At 39.1% G+C, this 19,756-nt stretch overlaps 1 protein-coding gene across 2 annotated transcripts in view; it reads left to right on the plus strand.

Annotated features, from left to right (window-relative positions):
• The window catches only part of SNX9 (sorting nexin 9), a 79,576-nt gene that overhangs the window by 51,779 nt on the left and 8,041 nt on the right, over positions 1-19,756 (plus strand). For both annotated transcript variants that reach the window (XM_039873883.1, XM_039873882.1), the window contains exons 8-14: positions 111-236; positions 357-474; positions 9,741-9,871; positions 13,774-13,877; positions 15,076-15,179; positions 18,084-18,161; positions 19,325-19,401. In XM_039873883.1, the coding sequence (XP_039729817.1) occupies positions 111-236; positions 357-474; positions 9,741-9,871; positions 13,774-13,877; positions 15,076-15,179; positions 18,084-18,161; positions 19,325-19,401 (738 nt within the window). The remainder of the gene's footprint in view (positions 1-110; positions 237-356; positions 475-9,740; positions 9,872-13,773; positions 13,878-15,075; positions 15,180-18,083; positions 18,162-19,324; positions 19,402-19,756) is intronic.

A 19,756-nucleotide genomic window follows, 5' to 3' on the forward strand; every position in this document is an offset into this window, starting at 1 on the left:
GATCCCCCAAAGGACTTCTGGGCCTAAAAAGAATCATTTGATGACTTACATCAATTTTATTTGCTATTTTTCCATGTAACAAAATTAACTCTCCCTGGAACGTTGTGTAGGTTGGAGATTATGGCCCGATGTGGGTTTATCCTACCTCTACATTTGACTGTGTGGTAGCAGATCCCAGGAAAGGCTCCAAAATGTATGGGCTGAAGAGCTACATTGAATATCAGTTAACACCTACTGTAAGTATCCAGGTTACCAAAAGCAGAATCACGCTTACAGCACTAGTTACAATTGGCTTTTTTCTTCATTTTCTGTAGTTGGCATTGGTAACTTTTTCTCCTCTTTTCCTTCTTTTGTAGAACACTAATCGATCTGTAAACCACAGGTATAAACACTTTGACTGGTTGTATGAGCGTCTCCTGGTTAAGTTTGGGTCAGCCATTCCAATCCCTTCTCTTCCAGATAAGCAAGTCACAGGTGAGTGTGTGTGACACTGAACTCAGGATGATAAGTAAAAAGACTCCAGTTGGAGTATCCTGATGTAAATCTGTAATGGCATTTTCCATCCTCCAGAGCAGGGGTCCCCAACCCCCATGCTGCAAACTGGTACCTGTCTGTGGCCTGTTAGGAACTGGGCTACATGGCAGGAGGTGAGCGGCGGGCGATCAAAGCCAAGCTTCATCTGTATTTGCAGCTGCTCCCAGCACTAGCATCACCACGTCAGCTACGCCTCAGATCATCAGGCATTTGATTCTCATGGGAGCACCGGTCCCTGGTGCCACAAAGGTTGGGGATCGCTGCTGTCAAGGAGCAAGATGTGTACAGTGTTCATGTACTTGCAAGTTCCCTAAACACCTAAGAAGAATGTTTCATAAAATTTTCTGTCAGAGTTCTTGTATACATATCTTGAAGTCATTGTGTCTTTATTGCTACACCCTTTCTTATAAAAGAAATATGTGAATTTTTTAAATGTGAAAATGATACCAATAGAAATGATCCAAATAACCTAAAGTGGAAATAACACATGACCCAGCTGATGTAATAAACACATGATGCAGTCCAGCTGCATCGTTTTCATTAGAAGTACGTAAACATCAAATGCAGCAGCCACAGAGCTTCTAACTGTTAATGTCGGAAGTTCCCAAGTTTCCTACCTAGTTATTTAGGTGACTATTTATATTTAAATGTTTTGTATTTATCATTGATTATTACCTTCTTCTCTTTTTCATTTATTAAAGGTGTCATGTTTCCCCACTAGACCTGCCCCAAATTTTCTGGTCAATAATCCATCAAGGGTGCCATCAGGGCCCTTTAAATACGCAGGTAGAGCGCATTTGTTTCTATGTCTGTTTTAAGAACTGTCATTTTTTTTTTACTCTCCAGCCTAGTATAGAACCTGGAATATTAATACTCAGGACTCAATATGTTTGTCTGGGAATAAAAGTTTGTAAAGTAGCTGAGCTTCACTAAAGATTAGAAAGAGTTTAAGTTTGTAGCTAGAAAATTTTCAGATAAATGAAACTAGTCATTATAGAAGGGAAAGAATCGAAGAGAGTAAGGCCTGAAAAGTTCGAACTAGAGAGGCCTCTAAGAAGTGGAAGACGTCCACAGGCTCACCTGAACCCAGCGAGAGGTGACATGGAGGCCAGGAAGGAAGGGATCTTTCCAGAGGTCAGGGAAGGCCAGAGCAGGTTTGCTCCTCAGTTGCTAAGAGTTGAGCTAAATGGTTTAGAGAGGAACTGAGAATCTTCACCAGCCGACAGCAGAGCCAGCTCAAGACGGCTTTCGGCGTTGTACTGAGGTTTATTCCTACGTGCCAGGTGTTATGTGTGCCTAGACACATCGCTTGTGCTTTCTCGGTTCAGAGAATTTGAACACGCTCTGCTCAGTAGTGCTAAAAAGAGCATTTGAATCTGATCCCAAACTTGCTCTGTTTGTATTATGAGATATGGACCAACCAGTCTTTAGATAGAATTAGTAGTCCTTAGGATAAGAAAGTCATTCTCTTTAAAACTTTACTTCGTTTTACATTTTATGTTTCTCTGAAAATTTTTAAGGAAATGGAAACACTTGTTTCTAAAAAGTTGTTTTGATTTTGATTTTTTTTTAATTTTCAAAAGTTAGATTCTTGTATAGAATGGAGAGCGGGGCTGCATTGCCAGGCAGATAAACACACCCTCAACATATGGGGGTGACTCTTGAGCAGCCTGGAAGCTGTATGAGGGTGGCCAGGCTGGCAGAGATTGCTGCCTCCGTCCACTCAGGTGTCACCACACCCCTAGTCCTGTGCCCGCTTCAGATAGTCACTGCTCCTCCTTTCTGTTATGCTTGTGTTAAATCACAGCTTCCTTTTTAAAAAATTTAGATTTCTTTCCATGACAACTTCAGTTCTGCCTTTCTCTCTATTTTCAAATTTCAGTCCATTTCCTGAATTTTATACTCTTCTTTATCAATTTGAATTGATTGGTACAGTATGTGCTCCATGATGTTTAAATAAATGGATTGATGAGCTACTTTAGGGCTGTGGAGATTTCTTATGTCTTTTAGATTTTAATACATTGTTTATTCTAAATCAGATATGTCAGTGCTGTTTTAAAGCATCGTAGAGTCATGGTTCTGTTCCCACATTAAGGTTTGTTTAAAAAAACCTCAGGCCTGAAGTCAGGGGGATGTCCTAGAAAAGCCAGACAGCGACAGCCCCTCATCTGAAGATAGCTGCGCTTTGATTCACTGACTGGGACGTGTGCCGAGGAAACCGAAAAGCACAGAAGCCACTTTATTTCTCCCTTCGCTTGTTTGCCTCCTGCCCACGGCGCCCACAAGATCGTTATTATATAACCCCCCTCTCGCTTAAGCCCCGGAGGAAAGGGAAAGGAATGCCAAGTCGATGATGTCACGACATTTCTGTGGACTTGATCGTTCCTTGAAAAACTTACAGCTGACGTTTTTTACTTGTTCATCAATTTTTTTTTTTCCGTGAAATAATATCAAATCAATCTGGTTTTATTCCTGGGTGCAAAACTCGTATATTCGCAATTCTTAGTGAAAACCTAAGTGAGGTTTGTTGAACATAGGAAAATGGAAATCCTTCCTCCTTCCTTTTTTCTAATTCCTTGGAAACTGGTATGAAAATCTGACCAATCACAAAATAACATCTGAAGTCGTCGTTTTGGAAGTAAACCAGCTGTGGCAGAAAATTTTTCAGGAGGAACAAGAATCGTTAATTAATTTCAGTCAACGAGAAGGTTATGAACTCTTGATATAATTCACTTGCCCCTAATGGGGAATTTGGCATAACCCCGCTGATCACTGGATCTTTTCTCTCCAGCGGGTGGAGGGTCATCTCAACAGATGAGACTGTTTCTGCACAGCCTAAGCTTAAGTAGTACTTAATCTCTACTAGTAAGTGCAGAATTTGCAGTGCTTTAATGTACAGCAGGTGTCCAGACCCATCATGCCGCTCACGTGCCAATTTTTTAGGTAATCAATTTTTCATATGTAGGTTGATAATAGTCTTCTTGTTAAAAGACTTATGCTTATTAGTACTGATAATTTCTAAGAGAAAGTCCAGGCTGCATTCTTTAAATTTTATTTTTAAACTCACGTATAGTAAATTCACTCCTTTTGGTGTACAGTTCTAAGCGTTAACAGCCACCACTACAGTCTGGTGACTGCTCCATTCAGGATGCAAAAGGTCCCATCACCTCCCAGTGTTCCCTTGAGCCGCCCTTTTCCAGTCAGTCCCTCCTGCAGTCCTAGCTCATGTCAGCACTGATTTATTTTTTGACTCTCTAATTTTGCCTTTTCTAGAATATCATATAAACGGAAACTCGTAGTGCGTAGTCTTTTGAGTCTGGCTTTCACTTAGCAGAACGCATTTGAGATTCATCCATCTTGTTGTGTATCAGTAGTTTGTTTCTTTTTATTGCTGAGAATGTTTCAGTGTATGACTATATCATAGTTTGTTTACCCAGTCATTTAATGAAGTACATTTGGGTTTCCAGTTTGGGGCAATGCTAAGTAAAGCTGCTATAAACATTTACATGCAAGTTTTTACATGAGCATAAGTTTTCAGTTCTCTTGAGTAAATACCTAGGAGTGGAATGACGGGGTCATATGGTGGGTATATGTTTAATATTTAAGAAATCGCCAGACTGTCATCCAAAGTGGCTGTACCATTTCGTAGCCCCCACCAGCCATGGATGAGACTGTCGGGGACTCTGCATTCTCACTTCTGCTTTTGCTGGTGTCTGTTTTTCTTTAACGAGTCTAGTAGGTGTGCAGTGATATCTCTTTATGGTTCTAATTTGCATTTCCCTAATGACCAAAGGTGTTGAGCATTTTTCGTGTACCTGTTTCCCATCCACATATTTCCTTTGGTGACGTGTCTGTTTAACTCTTTTGCCTATTTTTTGTTAGGTGGTTTTGTTATAGTTAAATTTTGAGAATTGTTTATGTAGTCTGGAAACCAGTTTTCTGTCACATAATGTGATTTGCAAATAATTTGTCCCAGGTGTGACTTTTCTGTTAACAAGATCTTTTGCATAACAAAAGCTTTTAATTTTAATGAAGTACAATTGTTTCTTTTATGGATTATGCTTTAGGTATCATGACTAAGACCTCTTTGCCTAACCCAAGTTCACATTGATAGTTTCTTCTACAAGCGTTGTGGTTTTAGGTTTTACATTTAGGTCTGCAATGCATTTTGAGTTCATGTTTGTATAAGACGTGGCAAGGTAGGGGTTTATGTTTTGCAGATGGATGTCCAGTGGTTCTAATACTGTCTGTTACAAAGAGTGTTCCTTCTCTGTTGAATTTCCTTTGCACCTTTGTCAGAAGTCAGTTGACCACATTTGTGTGGGTTTATTCCTGGATGCGGATTCTGTTTTGATCTGTGTCTGTCCTTTTGCCAGTACCATGACGTCTTAATTAATGTCGCTTTAGTGAGTCGCGAATCAGGTGACGTGAATCCTTTAACTTGATTCTTTTTCAAAATTGTTTTTGGTTCTTCTCCTCTTCCTCCTCCTTTCTTGCCTTTCCATGTAAATGTAAGAGTCAGTCGTAGATATCCACAAGCAATCATGGTGGGATTTTAATTGGAATGACATTGATTCTATAGATCAATTTTGGTAGATTTGAAATCTTAATATGTAGTTTTCTAATCCAAGAACATAAATATATTGTATTTGATTTTCATTAGTGTTTTATAGTTTTCATTGTACAGATTCAGCACATATTCTGCACATATTTCAGAATACAAAATCTGTTAGGTTTACATGTAAGAATTTCATCAGATTCTGTTGTAAATGGTACTATTTATTTTTTAATTTGTTTTTCAGCTGTTTGTTGCATTATGATACAGTTGATTTTTGTGTATTGACCTTGTTTCTGTGACCTTGCCAAACTCACTAGTTCCAGGAGCTTTTTTGTGGATTTGGGGGGATTTTTGTGTAGACCATCTTGTCCTCTAAACTAGAGACTGCCTTCTTTCATCCTCTCCAGCGTGTGCCTTCTGTTTCTGTTTCTGACTTCCAGCGTGAAGTATAATAGGAGTGGTGAACGCAGACATCTTTGCTTCGTTCCCAGTAGGGGAGAAAGCATTGTCTTTCACCATCAAATAAGATGTTAGCTTGAGGTTTTTTGTATATGCCCTTTTATCAACTTAAGGGACTTCCCTTTTTTTCCTAGTTTGCTGAAAGTTTTCTGCATAAACGGATGCTGAATTTCGTTAAATGAATTTTGTGCATCTGTAGCGGTAATCACATGGTTTTTCTTAATATACTGAACCAGCCTTGCATTCTTGGGATACACTTCACTTGGTCATGATGTCCCACTCTTTTTTTTTCATATTACTATATTCAATTTGCTAATATTTAGTTGACGGATTTTGTGTAATGGTCATGAGGGTAATTGGTCTATTTAATCTTTGGTTGTGGTATTGGCATTTCTGGCCTCATAAGTTTGGAAATATTCCCTTTTTTTCTATATTCTGGATGAGATTGTGTAGAATTGATATTATTTCTTCCATGAATGTTTGATAGAATTCACCACTGAAATAATCTGGACCTGAAGCGTCCTTTGTGGGAAGGCTTTTTAAGTCTGAATTTCCCAAACAGACATAGGGCTTGTCAGGTCGTCTCTTCTTCGGTGAGCTTCAGTAGTTTGGGTCTTTGTAGGAATTGATCTATTTCATATAAGTGTTTGGGGGTGGGTTTAGAATTGTTCATAGTTTTCCCGTATTCTTTTAAGGTCTGTAGTGATAGGCACTCCTTCAGTCCTGGTGTGTCCTCTCTATTTTCTTGATTTTATCTCTCATTTTTCTTTTATCTAGTTCGTTATTTTTTACTCTTGTATTATTTCTCTCCATCTGTTTGCTTTGGATTTTGCTTTTTTTCTAGTTTTTTAACATGGAAACTTATTGTTCTGAGATTTTTCTTCTTTTCTATTACAGGCATTAAATGTTACAGAATTTCCTCTAGATTTAGCTATGTCTCAAATTTTGATTTGCATTTTCATGTTCATTCAGTTAAAAATATTTTCTAATTTCCCTTTTAAGTTCTTTGACCTGTGGATTATTTAGAAATATGTTTAATTGTTAAACATTTGGGTATTCCCACATTTTTTTTGTTGTTTGGTATCTAATTTTATTCTGTTAACGCCCAACGAGTAAGCATACTTTCTATGATTTTTAATCCTTTTAAATTTATTGTACCTTTTTTTATGGCCTAACATATGGTCTGTACCGGAGAGTGTCAGTGTGAGCTTCAAAAGAATGTGAACTCTGCAGCAGCTGGGTGGAGCACTCTCTGTATATTGTCAGTTAGGCTGAGCTGGTTGATATGTTGTCCAGCTGTCTATATGGCTATAATATACATCTTTTTGTAACATCACAGTGCACTTCGGATTACTATTCTAGTAAATTAATAGAAATATCTCTGCAGTAGAGCTTCATTCCCTTCTCTCTTTTTATGCTATTATCATATATTGATATTTATGTATATTATAAATGCATCACTGTATTGTGATAATTACTGCTTTTTATACTCTTTTAAAGAAGTTAGGAGAAGCAGTTAGAAAACATTTATCTATGGAGTCTTTTATATTAACTCACATATTTCCGGTGCTCTTCTTTTCTCCCTGTGGATTTGGGTAATTTCCTTTTAGCCTGAGGTAGCATGTTTTTATCCTGAAGGACTTCCTTTAATGTTTCTTATAATGCAGGTCTGCTATCAGTGAATTCTCTCATATTGTGTTTATCTAGGAATGTCTTTATTTTGCCTTTATTTTTGAAATACAGGTTTACTGGTTATAGAATTCATGTCAGATAGTTTTTCCTTCAGCGTGATGAATATGTCTTTCCATTGCCTTCTGCCCTCCATTGTGTCAGATGAGAAATCATTCTGTTCATTGGTCACACTGATAGACATGCATGTACACCCTACCATATGTGATAAATTGCTTTTTTCTTGCTGCTTTCGAGATTTTTCTTACTGTTTTTGTGTTTCAGCAGTTCGATTCTATTTATTCTAGTTGGGGTTTGTTGAGTTTCTTGGAAATATAGATTAAAGTTTTCTATCAAATTTGGGAAATGTTCTCCCATTATTTGTTCAAATATTTTTTTCTTCTTTCTCTTCTCCTTTGGGGTCTCCCATCACAAGTCTGTAGGTATATTTGATGTTTTCTGAGGCTCTGTTCATTTTACTTTAGTTTTTTTCCTCTCTGTTCTTCATATTAGATAACTTCTTTTGATTTATCTTCAGATTCAGTTACTCATTCTTCTTCCATCTTGAATCTGCTTTTAAACCCTCTACAGTGAATTTTTAATTTTAGTCATTGTATTTTCAACTTCAGGGTTTTCATTTGATTCTCATTTCTGTCTCTTAAGAATCTCTATTTGTTGGTTCTTTGCCATGTTTTTCTTTAATTTTTTAAACATGGCTTCCTTATGTTCTTTGACTATTGATAGAAGCTGTTCTGTCTGCCATTTTGTTTTTGTCTGCTAAATTCAACATCTGGGGACACTTACCAGATGGTCTCTCATGACTGCTTTTCTCAGCATGGGTCACGCCTTGCTGTTTCTTTGCAATCTCTTAATTTTTTGTTGAAAACTGGACATTTTAGAGACTATTATGTTAGCAAGTCTGGATTCTGATTTTTCTCTCTGAAAGTGGTTGTTTCTGCTTCATGTTTTTTTGTTTGCCTGTGCTAAATCTCCGAAATTCGTCTCTCTCAAAGCTCAGTTTTTATGTTTTTCTTTTTAAGTTTGGCTTTCTAGGGTTCACCTGCACCTGTGTAGATTGGGGGTAAGCCTCCCTCAAGCCATTAAGGCTTCTGTCCTCTGCCGGAGGATCTGTGTGTGGGTAGGGGAGCACGTTCAAACCACAAGTCACTTTAAAGTTAGCCCTGGCTTTTACCTTCTCAAAGGCCATTTCGTGTCTCCTTTACATACATGTGCAGCCTCAGAGTTGGCCAGGAGTGTGTCGCTGGCCGGGACCCCATCTAGTCTCCACTGGTTCTGCCTCAGCCTCAGCCTGGAGTGTCCGTCTTGGCTCTACCATATAACCTTGGCTAGTGGAACCGTCGGCCCTCCCTGGTCACCAGCCTCTGGATTGTCACTGCCGCCACCACTGAATATGGACATCTCCCACTGCTCTGGGTCACATGAGCCTCCTCCCTCACCAGGGAAAATGCAGCTGCCAGTCTTCACAGCCCGCTCCACCCTGGCAGAACTTCAGCTCAACCACGAAGAGGGTGGGGAGGCACGGGACAGCCCTAGGTGCGACTTCCACTGTTCTTGCCTGAAACTCAGCAGTTTTACAAACATAAACTTCAGAAAGCTCTTTGCCTTCGGTCGATTTCCAGAGCACTGATTTTTTTGATTGTCTGGGTTTATAGTTTTAGGGGGACTGGCTTTGCTGATGGCCTTACTTGACTGTAGCTTGAATTTCCATCTTCAGAAACCTTTGAACTGATAGTGATATTGTTTGGTAGGCTTATAAAAATTCTCAGTGTTCCCTGATGTTTGGTGCGCCAAGCTTGTTAAACTGATTTTCTACTTTTAAAACAAATAGGGCTTATTAAGCTCTGTCTTAAGATGGTCATAGTTCTGGAATAGCTGCTTTTATGACTGCATTCATGGAAAATGTACTTTTGCTCTTTTCCATTTAAGTAATTTTAAAAACAAGGGAGAAAAAGAGCTACAGTCCCAAGTTACTTTGCATAAATACCAAATTTACATTTGTATATCAGATATATTGCATTTGGATGCATTTTATAAATATAGAAATTTCATGTACTTTGAAAGAATTATTTATTAAAATTCCACACTATCACCCCTTTTTTGCCTATAGGACTTAATATGGCCACACAGGAACTAGCACAATGTTAGTTTATAAGAAAGAGAACGTTTTTCATATTGAAATAAGATTTACTTTTAAATTCATTAAGTATTTTGGGGATCCTTGAAGAAAATAGCACTCCACGGCTATGATTATTCTTGTCACAAAAGGTTTGTTGATTTGTCAAAATGGAATTTGATTCTTATAAACTAAAAAATCCGTTGTATCTTTCTTATGGATCTAAGAGTATTCACTGGGTTGGCTTGTTTTTAGGTTAGTGAAAAATTACCATGGTTTACCTTTTACCAAAGAAGTGTTTGTCAAGTAGCCAGTAGCTTTTCAGCTGTAGTAGCAGTGATTCATTTTAGACAAAGTTGTATATCACTCTTGGCGTGTGTCTTGCAGGTCGCTTTGAAGAAGAATTTATCAAAATGCGCATGGAGAGACTTCAGGCGTGGATGACCAGGATGTGTCGTCATCCAGTAATTGCAGAAAGTGAGGTTTTCCAGCAATTTCTAAATTTCCGGGATGAAAAGGTAGGATATTTTATTATGACAGCTTTAGAGTATATTGAGAATTGTCTCATTCACACCAATTTTATGTCTGAAAGGAGTTAAAATTATGTTAGTTAGGCGATTATTCCTCATTTCCTGCAAAGACAATGAAGGGATAGAAACCTAAGTCCCTACCCTTGGGAATGAGTCATGAAGTGTGACCGAACGGCTTGCCAGGATGGTTTTCTTTAAACCAGGGACGGCGTGGGCAGGAGATGAAGGACGCGACAGGGTAAAGAACTTCTTCCTAGATGCTTTTAAAAATGGGATAGACCCCCAAACTCTGCGGGCTGTTATCAGTGTGAGTGAGGGTAGCGGAAGGAACGACTTTTTGTGATCACATTTTAATCTGAAAACGTAATAGCGTTTTGAAAGGAAAGGTAGGTTCGGAATTGAGTCATCCTTCCTAAAGCCAGGTGGTTTTCACGCTGTAGTTGTGAGTCCAGAGTAGATGCTGCTCCCTGCCTGCCCCCACGGGCAGGCATCTGGCCAGTGGTCATCTGTTCTTTTTTGATAATCAAGAAAAAATGGACTGCTCGACATCCCATTATTATCTTCTTTGAAAGTCATTTTCTCGCTCATTAAGCTTTTATTAAAGATGGTCTCCCCATAGTTTCTCTCACAACAATTATTACATGTCTTAGAAAACAATCTAAAGAATTAAAGCATGTTAGCTCAGATGCCAAAAGCAGATCTGAAATACGTCACGATCCTGGAAAAAAGCGCCATGAAATGATTTTCATGTTTAATGAAAGAAAATCGTATACTTGTTGGAACTTTCAGACAGAGGTTTACTTGCTAAACTTCTTTGCACTACTTTTCCCTACTAAAGTGACCACACTTACAATAACAAGCTGAAAGTTAGGACTCGGTGTGTTTGCACACATATGCATACCCTTAACATAGTTTAAGTATTACTGCATATTTCTAGAATTGACAGGCTAATTTGAATGTGTTTTATGTGACCAGGTGGGGGATTAGAAAGCATTGAGGTGTTTCAGGGTTTCTTTGTGAATTTGTGTGTATTTTAGGTCTAGCCTTGCAGGGTGCTCTGGAAAACTCTAGTTTTTCTGGTGAGACGTGGTATTCAGTCACTGCATGTCAAGTAGCTACGTTAGGTTCTTTGAGTGAGTTATGGAACCCCCTCCAAGCTTGTTGCCTTACTGGTGACCCACAAGGGCTTATTTTATTGATTTGGCAGGGATTTGATTTAGGAAACACTTCTAAAGATTTTTTTTGTGCAGAATATTATTAAAAATAATCTAGATGTTGGTTTGGGGTTTTTGTTTTTGTTTTTGTTTTTTTAAATAACTTCCACCTTCAAAGATTGATCAACCTACTATAAAAGTGATGCAAGAGAAAAAAGGAATCAGGGCACTTGAGTTCTAGTCTTGGCTCTGCTTCTAACTACCCCTGTGATCTTGGCGAAGGCATTAACACTCTTTGGGCCACAATTTCGTCACATGCTAAATGACAGTATAAAACTAGCTAGTCACTAAGAATTGTATTTTTGTAGTCAATAGTAGCTCATATAGATTGGACGGATCAAAATTCCAAAAAATCTATAGAAAAAAATTAGTAGAAATAAAATCAGTAAGGTAGATGGATATGAGACATTGCCTATGTATTGGCAATAAACAGAATGAAAGTCTAAAAAAACTATTGTTTAGAATAGCATCAAAAATGTTAAATACCTAGGAATAAACATAAGAAAATATACAAAAGATCTACATAAAAAAAAAACAAGCAACATTATTGAGAAAAATGAAAGAAGACATAAGTAAGTTTTCCATGTGCTTTTATGGATTAAAGAGCAGTAAAGATGTCATATGTAGAAAATCAAAGTACTAAGACTAGTCAAGATACTCTTGAAAAAGACTGAAGTGGGAGGAAGACTTTACTGGATGTTAAGACTCATCAAGCCAAAAGAATTTCAACAGCAAGGTAGTGGCATAAAGAGAGACAAACAGACCAGCAGAACAGAACAGAGTGGACACTTGATTTATGACAAGATGGTGCTGAGTACAGTGGGGGAAGGGCAGCCTTTTCAGTACATGGTGCTGGATCAGTTTTGGGGAAAAACAAAATTTGGTTACTACCTCACAAGAACCTACTGTTGATTTTGTTAGAGTTGATACAAGCATTGTGGTTATGTTTTTAAAACATGGCCTTCTCTGTTAAAAGATATATTAATGAAGTATTTACAGGTAACATTATATTATGCCTGAGATTTCCATTTAAATAAGAAAAAAGAAGGTAAAATGGAGGAGAGTAGATAAAACAAGGTTGGCAAAATTTTGATAATTGTCGAGGCTGAATCTGTAGGGGGTTATTGTACTTTCTTTTGCGTGTTTGGAAGTTGCCATTGTATAAAGTTTTTTAAAAAATCATTTCCAGATAGTTCTCAGCTCTAACTGCGAAAGGCAACACAATGAAGCTTCTAGAAGGTAATAGGAGAATGTCGTCATTCCCCTAGAATTTCTGAAATAAGACAAAAACAAATATACAGGTAGAGACTGATAAACTACATTAAAATGAAGAACTTCTGTTTATCAGAAGAAGCCATTAAAAGTGAAAAATAAGCTAAAGATATGAACATATATAACCAACCAAGAGCTGGATTTTAAAATATATGAAAACCCACACAAATAGATAAAATAATCTACCCACAGGAAAGTTGGAGATTAGGTAATGTTTTGTGAAGTAAACTTTACTTCACAAAAGAAAGTATCTGAGTCATCAACAGATGTTTACAGAAATACTTAATCTTATTAGTAATCAAGGAAATACAAATTAAAACAGTGAATACCACGGCATACACACCAGAATGGCTAAAATTAGAAAGTCTGACCATATCAAGTGTCTTTTGGTGAGACGGGAAGCAGCTGGGACTCACACTGCCGGTGGGTGTGAGAATTGGTTATGACTGCTTTGGAAAACAGTTTGGCATTATCTACTAAAGTGGAACAATTTTCCACTCCTGGGCATGTACCTAACAGAAATGCATGCACGCATCCACCAGGAGACATGTATGAAGCAGCTTCATTCAAACTCGGCAGGGCCCGGGGGTGGCTGCCAGTCGTAGAATGGATAAATAAGTGGAATATTCATACAATGGAATATTATACAGCAACAAATGAATGAACTACAGCTGTAACAACAGTGTGAGTGTAGCTTCTAGGCCCAGGTTGAGCAAAAGAAGGCAGACACAAAAGAATGCGAAAAACCAGCAAAACTATAGTTTAGGTACTCGGGCTCAGGTAGTAAAATTCTAAAGTGAGGAAATGACAACCATAAAAGAGAGGGTCACGGTTACCCTGCGGGGGAGGAAGGGGTCGGGGAAGGGACATGAGGGGGACTTCTGTAATGCCAGCTCTTTTCACTCTCTTGGCCTTGGTGGTAGTGAATTTAGTTGGCCAGAATTCCTTACACTGAGTAGTTTTGCTCTGGGCACTTGTCTATATGTATGTGCATATGTGTTATATATATCTTAACAATAATATGTTTTAAAAATAGCTCACAATATTGATTCTTGTATTTTAGAAAAGCTTTAACCTTTTTTAGAAAACAACCTAAAATTTTGAGGCACTTTGTCAGAAATCATGGGGCGTATTTATACCCTGTGTGTTTATGCTGGTAGGTATTGGGAAAGGAAAGGCAGCTGAATCACCTCCCTCTGAAAGGATCGGGCTCGTAGAGAGCGCACTGTTCAGGATGAGGCTGCATTTGAGATGCATAGCACCCGGCCTGCCTTGCAGAGGGGTGCGGCGTGGGAGCTGCTCCCCGACAGATAAGGATGATCAGAGGGCTGATTCCGCTAGGGAGCTTTGAAAGGCGAGTTTGACTCTGCTCTCCACTTTAACTTGCAATGTTCCTATTCACAGGAGTGGAAAACTGGGAAGAGGAAGGCCGAGAAGGATGAGCTGGTGGGAGTTATGATATTTTCCACCATGGAACCAGAGGCACCTGACTTGGACTTAACAGAGATGTAAGAGACATGGCCAGACTTTCCTTCTCTGCCTCCTTCGCTTTCAGGTCTTGGCCAGTGGAATTCAGACCGTGGGGCTAGAGCGCATGAAATGAGTGGGGTTTGTAGTCAGATGACAAGGAAAGCATGATTCGTGCACGGAAGCACTGTCTTTCTAACCATAACGTCAGATTAAAATCTGCTTTCTTTTTGCCTCAAGTCAGTGATTTCGTAGTTGACAGTGGTTGGTAGTTATTTCCAGTAAAGCGTGATGGAACAGAAGTGGCACAGAGCCGGCTAACACCGGGATGCGCCACAGAGCAGAGTCTCTCTGAGCGTCGCCTTGAAGGAAGCGATCTCCTCCGGCTCTTGCTGTGCTTTTTTAATCTGTTGTCTTTAATCACATAATCTTTTCTTAATGTAGGCTGGGTTGAAAATCTGGAGTAGTTCCTTTTCTATATAAGGTCTAATCTTGGGGTTTGTTTTTATTTTAAGAAGCATTTTTCTTATGAAATCACTGCTCATGTGTTACCAAAAATATAGACAAGGGGAAAAAAAACCCACAATCTTCTAACTACCCAGAGAGAAAACCAGTATTGATATGTTGGCCTACGTCTGTAGTCTTCCAAATCTAGTATCTAAAGGAAAAAATGTTTGAACAGAAATGACCCCATGCTATGAATTCTCTTTTATAATAGTTTTAATTTAAGAGTACAGTGTGATGATTTTTTCAGGGTGGTAGATACTTTTTACATCCTCAAAAACTGATACATTCAGTATCCGCTTAGACGGCTCTGCATCCAGGTTGTTTTCTGTGACATGGTTGGAATGAACAAACAGCCACCACTAGCAACACACGTTATGGTTTTATAGATTGAGCAGTACCTCTAGTGATTGAATTTCATTAACTAGATAGTCAATAAATGAGAATTTTATTTACTTTTAGAATACTTTTATTTAAAAATTCACAAGGAATTGAGGGGGAAAGAAAACAGTAAAATATAAATGACACATTTTTAAGTAGTTCTTTAAAAACCTGAATCAAGCCTGTTTTTAAGACTAATTTAGTTAAAGGGCAGCTGTTACCAGCAAGAAAACAGCCCCTGTGGTTATGTTGGCCGTGCGTCTCCCCGACCACATGGGTTTTTCTCCTCTTCCTCCTGACACTGGACACTTGGTAGCTAAACCCGTGACCGGCCTTCCTGTGTTTTGCCCACAGAGAACAGAAGTGCGAAGCTGTCGGGAAATTCACCAGAGCCATGGACGACGGCGTGAAGGAGCTGCTGACCGTGGGCCAGGAGCACTGGAAGCGGTGCACAGGGCGTGAGTGCGCTTCGCAGCACCGCGGGCTCAGGCGGCAGGGCAGGCTCTGTGTTACTGCCTTGTCGCACGGCGGGGGGACCGTACCATGTAGGGACCTGAGGCCACGTCCTCCCATAGCTCTTTGATGAACCTCACTTCGCAATCCAGGTTAAACAACAGACAGTGGGTCGAACAAAGCCAGTTCAGGAACTCTTACAAAAAGCACCGCGTTTGCTTAAATATTTCGTTATTTAGGACTTTGTAATCTATGGGAAGTTAATCTTTTTTGCATGTTTAGAGAGTGCTTATGGCTATTTTTAATCTCGTGATTTTACTTTTTAATCTTCATCTGTTTGTAAGATGTTGTATATTTGACTAACACCCTCATTTTTAGGGGGAAAAACAGTGTCAGATAGCCCAGGATAGAAGCAGTGAGGTGTCTGCTGTGGCATCCTGCCACACCATCTGCCCTGTGCCTCCCTGAGCCTCAGAAGGCTCCAGAGGCCAGACCACTGTGGCAGTAGCATCCACACAGACGGCTCTGCCAGAGAATCAGGAGTTTTCTCCCCTTTGAATCCTTCCTGCCTTATCGCCCGCACAGTCTTCTGAGTCCCAAAGGGAAAAACTGGACCCTAGTCATGGCTCAGCCACACGAATCTTGGGAGAAAGAAACTTCTCGTCTGTCACTAGAAAATACACAAATACTGACGGTCTCCAGTTATTTTTTAAAAAATAAAAATGGCTTCTACTTTGAATTATAAAAGTAGTACGTACCCGCTTTATAGTTACATCAGGTACTTTGGTACTCAGCGTAGGAAGGAGGTTAAATTATCTGTTTTTGTAAAGATTTTTTAAAGGTGATATTTTGCCTCTAAATAATGGAAAAGAATCAGAATTTAAAGTAAAAAGAACCATGAACAAGAAACTGAATGTGAAGTGACTTGTGGATGAATTATTAAAATAACATAGCAAACTTAATAGCAATTCTAAGGTTTATTGATCCAGACCTGAAATTTAAGCCTTACAATAGGAGTCGGTAAACTCCAGCCTACAGGCCAAATGTGGCCTGCCGCCTATTTTCATAAATAAAGTGCTATAGGAACATAGCCATACCCATTTATTTACTTACTGTCTCTGGTTTGTTTCATGCTATAGTGGCAGAGTAGTTTCAGCAGAAACCTGTGGCCTCGCAAAGCCTAAAATATTTTAAAAGGCCTCCCACTGAATGGCCCTCTACCAGCCACATACTCTGTAACAACTAAAGGCTCTTAGCGACCAGGCTGCGCATGCCTGAGGGGTGGACACGGGGAGGAAGAACAGTGTTCCTTTCCCGTGGAAAAGGAATAGAGGCCGCATCCTACATACAGAACTGTGCCTGAGCAAACGATGCATACAAATGCAGCACTAGAAAACAAGATTCCATTCAAGCCTTTGGTCACAAGGAGTAACTCATGAGCAAAAAGGGGAGTGACACTTCTCTAAAATACAAATGAAGTCATTTTAGCTGCAATTCATATAAACAAATTAATTTTAGCTATAAACTCTCAGGAGGCCATATAACAAATCATTTAAATTCATATGTTCTTTGAAAGCGGTTTTCTTTTTTTTAGAAATATTTTAAATGAGTTCAAGTTTTGAAATTTTTAAAAGAATATCACAAAAATCTGGGGTTGTGATTTCTTTGAAAGCATTAAATCCTTTATGTTTAACATCCGGTTAACTCCATGTCCTATATAACCCATAAGGCCACATTTATGAAATAGAGAATATTGGTTTAAAACTATTCTTTTTTGGGGGGAGGATTGAAGCACTTTGTTTAATGTTTGATTCAGCTTTATCTCCTTTCTTTTCTCTCACAAAAGCGTTTTATAAAAATCCTTATCTGTAAATCGAGAAATTTAGCATACCCCGTTGAAGCACATGGCACATGTCTTTAACCCCAGGTATAGAGGCAAAAACTGAGTTACAAAATGGTAAACGAGCTGTTAAAGTTAAACTTATATAGCGTGAATTCACGTTTCCTGAGTACTGCAATTTATGGACCATGCTTCAGATTTCTCTGGCCCGGATTATTTTTAAAGAAACATTTGAATTATTTTTCTCCTTTAATACTACACTAATTTTTCAAATGCAAACAGTGGTTTCTTTTGAAAGACAAAGATGTGATTAAAGGAACTATGTACAGATACAAAGAAAACAGCCTCAGATACAGAGACTCTTGTCTAGGAAGTTCTTCGGAGCGACCCCAGGATCCTGGCGTGTCCCACCAGGAGGACCCTGACAGGTCGCTCAGTTACTCTTCTTACAGACCCTGAAGTCCCTCCTCTCTGGTCCTGTGACATCCCCCTGCCATTTTTTTCCTCCACACCTTGTTGCTTTCGGTTTTGTATTGTTTCTTTTTGTTTGTTTGTTTGCAAATAACTATTCAAACATACGTAACAGTGGGAAAAACAATGGATTTGGAATCACAGGTGCCAGTTCTCTTTACTGGCCATGTGACCTGGGCAAGTCGGTTTGCTCACCTGATGCTGTCTTTCCTGACTGATGAAACGGAGGCGGTGTCTCTGCGTCGGGTAGAGGGGCCGCTGTGCTCTCCAGTGGGGGGGTCTGTGACGCACTCGGTAAGCTCGACCTCGTCTGCTAAACGAGCTTCCAGTGCACTCTGGTTTCATTGGGTGAGCGAGCATGTGGGCAGTGGAGGTGATTGTTAATAATAGCATCCACCATTAATTGAACAACCGATGAATCACAAATTGAAAAAACAATTACTATTTTTTAAAAACCAATCATTTTATTAAAGAATATAGACTATTTTGAATCACTTCAAATTTTTTTTATTATAAAAGTAATCACTTTCAGGAAATAGTTGAATCCTATTTCAGTTCGCTCAGAAGACTAGTTGACAGCTTGCTGCTTCTCTTGCAGCATTACCCAAGGAATATCAGAAGATCGGAAAGGCCTTGCAGAGTTTAGCAACAGTGTTCAGTTCTAGTGGTTACCAAGGTACGTCTTTATTTTTCTTCCTTTCTTGAGGCTGTCCTTATGTTTCCAGGCTGACTGTCCTCAGGCTCTCGCAGGCAAACTGGAGCTCTCCAAGGACGCGCTCTTGACACTGACACTCAGATCCACCAGCTGCCCCACTCTGGACCTTTGCAGCCTCACCTTCCTGCTTTTGAGAAAAGTGGAGGGCTGTTATTTGTGTTTTCTTACTAGCTTCTTCGCCTTTATTTGCATAGCTCTACTTTCCATAACTCATACATAATTGGTACTTCAAAAAATGATAATCTCATTTACCTTTGGAACATGGTAGGGTATCAACTCATAATTCTGCAGATGGTAAAAAGGAATAATGAAGCATTTAACCTGCTTTTCCTAGACCTATACCTCAAGGTAACCAAAAAGTAGATGAAGTTTCCTTCATAGAAGTATTTCAGCTCATAAAGGAGGAGTGATAGAAGTGGAATAGCATCATTTTGCAAACCCGTACTAAAAAAAGATCTAAATGATCATCATCTGTGGCTTCTAACATCACACAAAATAGAACTAGAAATTGTGTCATCTGAATGTGATCAAGCCTCTAGCTCTAATGACTAGTGTAAAGAAAATACAAGGAACAAAGGACTGTGTCATCACATCAGAGACAGTCAGCAAAACCCGGATCGTGGGTGCCAACACAGGTGACCTGGTTTTCTTCAGCACATCCTCACAAGAAATTTACGAGGAAAGGAATGCGGGGAGGAACCTGTAGATTTAAGAAACACATCAGCTTTGTGCCATGTGGCCCTTTCCACATCCTGATTCAGTGTGACTGGAGATGCCAGGAAGCTGAGCACTGACTGATCGTTTATGTCAGAGACAGTTGTCTGGTCTCAATTGTGATATGGTATTGTCCTTATTTTTTAAAGAGTCCTTATTCTCTGGGTAAAATTTATGGATGAAATGTTCTATGGCCAGTGAAAGGAGGAGGTGGAAGTAGATGGCGTAGGTGGAAAATATATTGGCCTTGAGCTGTTAATTGTAAAGTTAGGTGATGGATAGATGGAGAGTCATTCTACTATCTCTCTAGCTTTGAACAGTTCAAAATTTTCTATAATAAAATTTTTAAGTAAAGTGGATGAAAAGGCAACATAACTTAAAACCACGGGTGTAACTATAATAACTTCCAGGTGAAACAGATCTCAACGATGCGATAACAGAAGCAGGAAAGACTTATGAAGAAATTGCCAGTCTTGTGGCAGAACAGGTAATAACTGTACAATTCCATTTTAAGATTTTAGTCTACATATTTAGTTTAAAACCTATTTTAAGACAGACTTTGCAAATGGATATCCTTCTCTTTTTTATTCCTATTTGTCTTTGTCAGTTGTATTTGGTAATAGTGTTTCTTAGGTTAAACTAAAGTGCTGAATGAAGTTGTCTTCAAGAAATCTAAAGGAATACCTTCCAGTGCTGAGGGCTCGGGTACATTCTTAGCCATCAGGGATCAGAATATACAGGAGGGAGCCCTGGCTCAAGTCCCTGTGTGACTCTTCTTTAGCCTCTCCGGGCCTGGGTTTCCTCTCCTAGTGAATGGTGAGGGAGGAACCTACCTTATAAGG

This window comes from Pteropus medius, unplaced genomic scaffold, assembly GCF_902729225.1.
Source record: "Pteropus medius unplaced genomic scaffold, Ma_sr-lr_union100, whole genome shotgun sequence".
NCBI lineage: Eukaryota > Metazoa > Chordata > Mammalia > Chiroptera > Pteropodidae > Pteropus > Pteropus medius.